The sequence below is a fragment of the Mastomys coucha genome, unplaced genomic scaffold (genome assembly GCF_008632895.1).
Source record: "Mastomys coucha isolate ucsf_1 unplaced genomic scaffold, UCSF_Mcou_1 pScaffold5, whole genome shotgun sequence".
In the NCBI taxonomy this organism is placed as follows: domain Eukaryota; kingdom Metazoa; phylum Chordata; class Mammalia; order Rodentia; family Muridae; genus Mastomys; species Mastomys coucha.
Genome location: NW_022196911.1, coordinates 57,908,110 through 57,916,423, shown reverse-complemented (window position 1 = coordinate 57,916,423; position 8,314 = coordinate 57,908,110). Strand labels below are relative to the sequence as shown.

Below are 8,314 nucleotides of genomic sequence, written 5' to 3'. Positions count from 1 at the left end.
TCTCCCTCTCTCTCTCTCTCTCTCTCTCTCTCTATCTCTCTATCTATCTATCTATCTATCTATCTATCTATCTTTCCCCCCTCTCTCTCTTGTATTTTCCCATTCTCATCTCCTTCACAACTTGGTTTTGAAAGACTGCAAATCTGAAGAACAGTCAGAAGCTTAATTCATGGAACACCAATCCGTCTGGAGTCATGAGTTGTCACTGCTCATTTGAATGTCTCAAGGATGCCCTCTCAGTCCCGGCTCTCATCCACCTTCTAGCTTCTGTCTCTAGGCTCTTCTAATGTATAACTGTCCCCAGGCTCCATTCCCTTACTGGCTGGGTCCCGTGGTCCCTTCTTTCCTATTAGTTGGCTGGTTGGTTGGTTGGTCAGCTTACAGAGGATTCAGCTTATAGAGGACCAGGGGCCAGCAAAATAGCACCGTAGGTAAAATTGCTTTCCACACAAGCCTGGGGACCTGACCCTAGGAACCCACATAAAGACAGAAGGAGATACAGACTCCACAAAATTGTCCTCCACAAATGCATGCATGTACACACATGGTTTGTTTTCTAATAAGTGAAAAGGGAAACAATTAGAAACTGGAAGCCAAGCATCTATCAGAGGTGATAGAAAAAGAGAAATCTATCAGAGGTGTCTGTCTTTCTGAGCCTGGTTACCTCACTTAGTATGTCTTCCAGATCCACCCATTTCCCTACAAATTGATGGAATTCCTTCATGTACCACATTGTCATTACCCATTCATGTGTCAGTGAGCATCTAGGCTGACTCCATTTCCTTGCTAGTGTGAAAGGAGGAGCAGTGAGCCAGCATAGATGATGAGGACGTAGGCTCTGTTGGGTAGGTGCTCAGGAGTGGTGAGCTGGGTCATGTGACATACCATTTAGTTTTTTGTTTTGTTTTGTTTTGTTTTTGAGAAATCTCCACACGGGCTTCCATTATTATTTTTTTTTTTTAGTCTTTTATATTTTTGAGGGTCCAAGATAGTCTTGTTTACAGAGTGATCTTGATTTCTCCTCTTCCTCACAAATAGATTCAATTTAAACTGTTCGTTGCTGATTTGACTGTTTATTTGTTGGTTATTTGAGACAGAGTCTCGTGATGTAGTTCTACCTGGCCTCACTATATAAACCTGCCTGGCCTGCAGCTCAGAGATCCACCTGCCCTGCCCGCCACCTCCCAAATGCTGAGATTGAAAGTGTGCACCACCGTACCTGGTCTCACATTAAACATCTTTGCTCTCAGTATTTCAAAGTCAGTGTTACTTTCCTTGTACTTCTTCAGCCACTCCATATTAACTGCTGCTGTCTTTGGTGATGGTCAGCTTGGTGAATGTAGTGTGTGGGTTAAAGGTGTGGGTTTTTCCTGTAATAATCTGTGAAGTTTGATCCCTAAGGCCACATGACCGGTGCATTCCCTGTGTTGTGCTAGATGCACAGGACTGAATTCCTAACTCAGTCATCTCTTCTGTGTGACAAGTAGCATTCTTATGTAAAGTCTGCCTCTCTTCCTATCACGTTCCTATGTGTGAACCATCATTCACTAAACAAATTTTTAAAAATTCAAGGTATTATTGGTCTGTCAATTCTTGGGTTTTGTCGTTACTGTTGGTTTCTCTGGGTTTTTGTTGGTTTGTTTGTTTTATATTCAATTGTTCCAAGTCTCTGTAGTGCGACCTTCAGACCCACGAGTCTCTGAGTGCACCCTGCTTCTGGCACAGAACATTCTTCATGCTCACTGTGCTTACTGTAGGCCTGAAGTGTCTCCCAGAGCCCTAACTCATTTTAATGAAGAATAATCTTGGAAATCTAGATCACAGTGAGTCTGCCTGGGACTCTCTAAGTACCGTTGTTCCCACTGCTGACTAGTGGGCAGCAATGGGAAAGATGTAAGTAGGTAGCTTTCCGGGGCAGCAGTGGCGGTGACGGTGGTGGTGGCGGTGGCGGTGGCGGTGGCAGTGGTGGTGTTCAAGACAGGGTTTACCCTGTGTAGCCCTGACTGTCCTGGAACTCACTCTGTAGACCAGGCTGGCCTCGAACTCAGAAATCCACCTGCCTTCATCTCCGGAGTGTTGGGATTAAAGGCGTGTGCTACCACACCTGGCAGCCTTTCTGGTTTATTTTTGTAAGTCATGAGTTCATTCATACTAATCAATCTAATTCACATGATGTAATGAGAACACGTAAGTGTCTCCACACAGTTTTGTATTTTTTATCTTTAACAGTACCTAAACTGGTTCACACCTCAGGGCAGTTCCTCCTTTGCTCTGTTGTACACACCACAGATGCTAAGCTGGTTCACACCTCAGGGCAGTTCCTCCTTTGCTCTGTTATACACACAACAGATGCTACCTAAGCTGGTTCACACCTCAGTGCAGTTCCTCCTTTGCTCTGTTGTACACACCACAGATGCTAGCTAAGCTGGTTCACACCTCAGGGCAGCTCCTCCTTTGCTCTGTTATATACACCACAGATGCTAGCTAAGCTGGTTCACACCTCAGGGCAGTTCCTCCTTTGCTCTGTTATACACACCACAGATGCTAGCTAAGCTGGTTCACACCTCAGAGCAGCTCCTCCTTTGCTCTGTTATACACACCACAGATGCTAGCTAAGCTGGTTCACACCTCAGGGCAGCTCCTCCTTTGCTCTGTTGTACACACCACAGATGCTAGCTAAGCTGGTTCACACCTCAGGGCAGCTCCTCCTTTGCTCTGTTGTACACACCACAGATGCTAGCTAAGCTGGTTCACACCTCAGGGCAGCTCCTCCTTTGCTCTGTTATACACACCACAGATGCTAGCTAAGCTGGTTCACACCTCAGGGCAGTTCCTCCTTTGCTCTGTTATACACACCACAGATGCTTTTAGAATTACTGTATGTCAGTGCTGCTATCAGGGACAGACTGTTAGAAAGCTTACTATTACACTGAAGTTTTTTTCACTTTGTCTTTATACCATATCCCACTAAGGGATATATTCTTGCTTTTTTACTTTGTAAATTTGAGAATATAAAAAAACACTAGCATAGTTCAGAAATTAGAACTATATAAAAAGTATAAGCTCTGGCGCTTTCTAGTCCCTGCTGTAGATAACTGTGCATTTGTTTCTGGGTTCCTTTTTCTGTGTTTCTTTTTATTAAAAAAAAAAAATCTATATATATTAACATACCTTTAAATCTCCTTTTCTATACAAAGAACATTTTGTATCCCTCTTGCAATGTTATTATGCAAGACAGCAACCAAACAATAGTAACAATTCTGTGTGGGTCTCACTTGTTTAAAAAGGTTCACTGTTCCTCACATACTAAGGATTTCTACTAGAAAAGCTAATTCTTCCATAATCATAGCATTTAACCGGCAGAACTTTGGGCAGTTTAATTGGCACACTGGAAAAGTCATGTAGAGTAATGAAATAAGGCTCAGCTAACGTCAGGACGGTCTCTGGAAGATCAGACCAATTGAACCACTTGAATGAACTTCATAGCATGGGGGTTTAGACCATTCAGAGGTTTGGGTTAAGCTGTAAAGGAAAAGAGCCATTTGCAGTTACGTATGAGAGATTTTTGTAAGCACAAAGACCAGGAAAGTCCTCTTCCTTTTAAGTTTTCTGTTTCTGCTGGCCCTTGCCCACTGCGTAATTGCCTCTGCAAAGGGCTCTTGTCAGCTCCCTTTGGTTGGCCCCAGCTTTGTCCACTCTCAAAGTGGCTGCTCAAACTCCTCGGCCATGGAGTAGGCATCTCAAGTAGATAACACTTCAGCTCTGGCTGTCCTCTCACCTGAGTTTGGCGGATGCTGAGGATTTCACTGTCTTGCCAGCTCAGAGATGACCCTTTGCTTAGGGTCTGCATTAGAAAAGAGCCAGGTGTGATAGCACAGCCCTTTACTCCCAGCAAGCAGATCTCTGTGAGTTCAAGGTTAGCCCCGTCCATGCAGCTAGTTCAGACCAGCCAAGGCTACATGGAGAGACCTGTCTAAAAAGGAAATACATAAAGGAAATTGAAACATGGGTATTTTGTAAATAATAGTTTTGTTCTTCAGTGGACACTACTGCATCATAACTTTTTTGTTTTGTTTTGTTTTGTTTTTATTTTGTTTTTGTTTTTGTTTTTGTTTTTCAAGACAGGGTTTTTCTTTGTAGTGTTGGTTGTCCTGGAACTCACAGAAATCCACCTGTTTCCACCTCCTAAGTGTTGGGATTAAAGATGTGTGCTGCCATGCCCAGCTTTTTAGGCTGGGTGGTGGTGACGCATGCCTTTAATCCCAGCACTGGGGAGGCAGAGGCAGGCAGATTTCTGAGTTCAAAACCAGCCTGGTCTACAGAGTGAGTTCCAGGACAGCCAAAGCTACACAGAGAAACCCTGTCTCAAAAAAAAAAAAAAAAACCTTTTTTAAATGTGTATGATAGTTTTGCCTACACGTATGTGTACTAAGAGTCTCTGGTATCTTTGTAGGTCAGACGACAGTGTCAGCCCCCTTGGAACAGTTAAGGGTAGTTGTAAGCTATCGTGTGTGCTAAGAACCTCTACAAGAGTGACAGGTGGATAACTGCGCAGGCACTTACCCAGCCCCTGCTAGAACTCCTGTGGTAGGTTTGTACAGGACCTAGCCATTCTATAAATTGTAATTTGTTAATTATAATATGTGGTATAATTCAGTGGTAGACCACTTAATCTAGAATGTATGAGGGCCTGGATTCAATCACTGTCTGTGTGTGTGTGTCTGTGTGTGTGTCTGTGAGTGTGTCTATGTGTGTATCTGTATGTGTGTCTGTGTGTGTGTCTGTGTGTGTGTGTAGTGTATGTGTCTGTCTATGTGTCTAACTCTGTGTCTCTGTGTGTGTCTGTGTATGTCTGTGTGTATCTGTGTGTGTGTATCTGCATATGTGTCTGTGTGTGTGTCTGTGTGTGCCTGTGTGTGCATGCATGTGTGTGTGTGTGTTTTCTGAGTACTTTCTTTCTAGGTGTATGTAGATACTGAAGCCTGGTTACACAGAAGTTAAACTGAGTTTCTAGAACCAGCTGGTTTCTTTTTTGTTTATATACATAATTGTTCAATCCATTCTTGTTTTGTTCTTTGGGGGAAGGATAACATCCTAATTTGAGAGTCATCTTTTGGATTTGTTCCTCTATTAAAAAAAATCAATACGGCCGGGTGTTAGTGGCGCAAGCCTTTAGTCCCAGTACTTGGGAGGCAGAGGCAGGTGGATTTCTGAGTTTGAGGACAGCCAGGGCTACACAGAGAAACCCTGTCTTAAAAAAAAAATCACTATGACTACACTTCTAGCACTAAATAGCAGAAAAGTCAGAGCCAACTTATTGAAAATGAGAATGAGTCCTCTCCCACCTTGTCTCATGCCAGTCGTGATGGCACATTCTCATTTGACATTTCCTAGACATTCTCTGCTCTCAACTCTGATTTCTGTATTTGAATAAAAGTAATGAAAATGGTTTGTAAGTGTAAGGAAGCAAATTGAACATTCGGCACCCCCGCCTCAATGACTTCGGGACCTCAGCATTGCGTGTGTGATACGTGTGCTGGTTTTGGTTGGGTTGTTTTTTGTTTGTTTGTTTTTTGTTTGTTTGTTTTGAGACAGGGTTTCTCTGTGTAGCCCTGGCTGTCCTGGAACTCACTCTGTAGACCAGGCTGACCTCGAACTCAGAAATCCGCCTGCCTCTGCCTCCCAAGTGCTGAGATTAAAGGCGTACGCCACCACTGCCTGGCTTAGAATGAGACTTTTAATATCTTTTTTTATTATTATTATTTCAGAATGGGAAACTAAAGCTCAAGCACATATCCCATTAAAGGCTCTTCCTAAACTCAAACAGGATGGAACCCAAGCCATAAAATTGGAAGAGTCCTCTGACGACGACAACAATGATGGCTTAGAGAGGCAGCCAGTGTGTGCCTTCAGGAAGAGTCACATTGATGAGGGAGACTTCAGTTTGAAGTCAGAGCTTTCACCAGAAGACCCTACAGAAGAATACCTTAGTAAATGTGATATATATAGAGATAATTTTGAAAAGCACACAAACCTAATTGTACAGTTTGATACCCAGTCAGATGATAAAGCTTCTCTGCATAGTGAAAGCAAGCCAACGTTCAATAATGTCTCGTCTGCTAGTGTGGTGGTGCATGGGAAAATACTTCCTGGAGATAAGCCTTATTCATGTAATGTCTGTGGAAAAAAATTTAGAAAATACCCGTCACTCCTGGCACACCGAGATAACCATGCCAAAGAGAAATCTTACGAATGTGAAGAATGTGGTAAAGAATTTAAGCATCTCTCATCCCTCATTGCCCATCAGAGAATGCACACTGGAGAGAAACCGTACGAATGCCACCAGTGTGGAAAAGCCTTCAGTCAGCGCGCACACCTGACTATACACCAGAGAATTCATACTGGAGAAAAGCCCTACAAGTGTGAGGATTGTGGGAAAGACTTCAGTCAGCGCGCACACCTCACCATCCATCAAAGGACACACACTGGAGAGAAACCATATAAATGTTTGGAGTGCAGTAAAACCTTTAGCCATAGTTCATCCCTGATTAATCATCAGCGGGTTCATACTGGAGAAAAACCTTACATATGCAATGAATGTGGGAAGACTTTCAGCCAGAGCACGCACCTTCTCCAACATCAGAAAATCCACACTGGGAAAAAGCCGTATAAGTGCAATGAGTGTTGGAAGGTGTTCAGCCAGAGCACTTACCTCATTCGACACCAGAGAATCCATTCTGGAGAGAAGTGCTACAAATGTACTGCATGTGGGAAGGCCTTTGCCCACTCCTCAACCCTCATCCAACATCAGACCACCCACACTGGAGAGAAATCCTATATCTGCAATGTGTGTGGGAAAGCCTTCAGCCAAAGCGCCAACCTTACCCAGCATCATAGAACACACACCGGAGAGAAACCGTACAAATGTAGTGTGTGTGGGAAAGCCTTCAGCCAGAGTGTGCACCTCACGCAGCACCAGAGGATTCACAATGGAGAAAAGCCCTTCAAATGTAATACCTGTGGGAAAGCATACAGACAAGGTGCGAATCTGACTCAGCATCAACGGGTCCACACTGGCGAGAAGCCCTACAAATGCCACCACTGCGGGAAGGCCTTTATCTACTCTTCGTCGCTTAATCAACATCGGAGAACTCACACTGGAGAGAGACCCTATAAGTGTAGTCACTGTAACAAAGATTTTAGCCAGAGAACATGCCTTATTCAACACCAGAGGATTCACACGGGAGAAAAGCCCTACGGGTGCCGCATATGTGGGAAAGCCTTCACCCAGAGTACAAATCTCATTCAACATCAGCGGGTTCATACGGGCGCCAGACATCGCAATTGACAGATGTGATAGGCTTTGTTTACGCTTTAAAACTTGATTGCTTAAATTTCATTGTGTGCTGTGTCAAAATACCCAAAAGAAATCTGAAGAAGTGCAATATGCTAGATACCACAGTATCAGAAAGTACCCTAAGTGGTCAGATGGCTCTCGTCCATTTGGATTTAGTGTGAGATTTAAAGCTCCATCACCTGGCTAACTTTTACCCGATATCACTTGAATTCATTCCAGAAAGAAATACTAGGAAAGGACAAGTTATAAACCTGTGATTCTTCAACTCTTCGTATATTTCAAGTGCGTTTTATTGAGGCCTTAGGAGTATGCCTTGGGAAAGTGTCTGTCAAATGGGTCTCACACTAGGGAGTAATCCTGACATTATAGCAAAGAGGGTAGATGCTTCGGGGCCTTTGCTTCATCCTACCTCTGAAGCCTTAGAATAAGGAAAAGGTCCCAATTTTGGCTCCCTCTCTTCCCATGGCAACTTCCATGTGAAGCCAGTACAGCTGGCGGAAAAGAGAGCCCTGAAAAGCTCTTAAAAGATTTCTGCGTGACCACTGCTAACTACACTTTGTAGAAGTTAATAGGAAGAGAAGGCACTCTGATGAGATAGAGGATCAGTATATCCAAACCCTAGACATGTGCAAACTCAAACAGACACAGATTAAACACCCCAGCCTACAGTCGTCTTTAGTACAACAGTGTACTTAGTTTCACTTGGTTTTCACATCCAGTGTCCCCGTGAAGGGAAAAAGACGGGCACAGCGTTCCCTTTTTTCCTCACCTGGCTGTTAAATTGACAAGTTTTCCTATGGTTTTTATTGTAGCGAAGCTATTTCTTCCATTGAAACACACTTCTTGAGAGCCTACTGTGCTCAGGACACAGGCTTATTATTATCATTATTATTATTATTATTATTATTATTATTATTATTATTATTATTAATGGGTTTTCTTTAAGGTAGGAGTGCT

The 8,314-nt window shown here is 43.3% G+C and overlaps 1 protein-coding gene across 3 annotated transcripts in view; it reads left to right on the top strand.

The window, feature by feature from the left end:
* Znf287 (zinc finger protein 287) overlaps positions 1–7,777 on the top strand; it is a 17,027-nt gene extending 9,250 nt beyond the window's left edge. For all 3 annotated transcript variants that reach the window (XM_031351294.1, XM_031351297.1, XM_031351296.1), the window contains one exon: positions 5,769–7,777. In XM_031351294.1, the coding sequence (XP_031207154.1) occupies positions 5,769–7,348 (1,580 nt within the window). In that variant the 3' untranslated portion in view covers positions 7,349–7,777. The remainder of the gene's footprint in view (positions 1–5,768) is intronic.
* Positions 7,778–8,314: the final 537 nt, after the last annotated feature.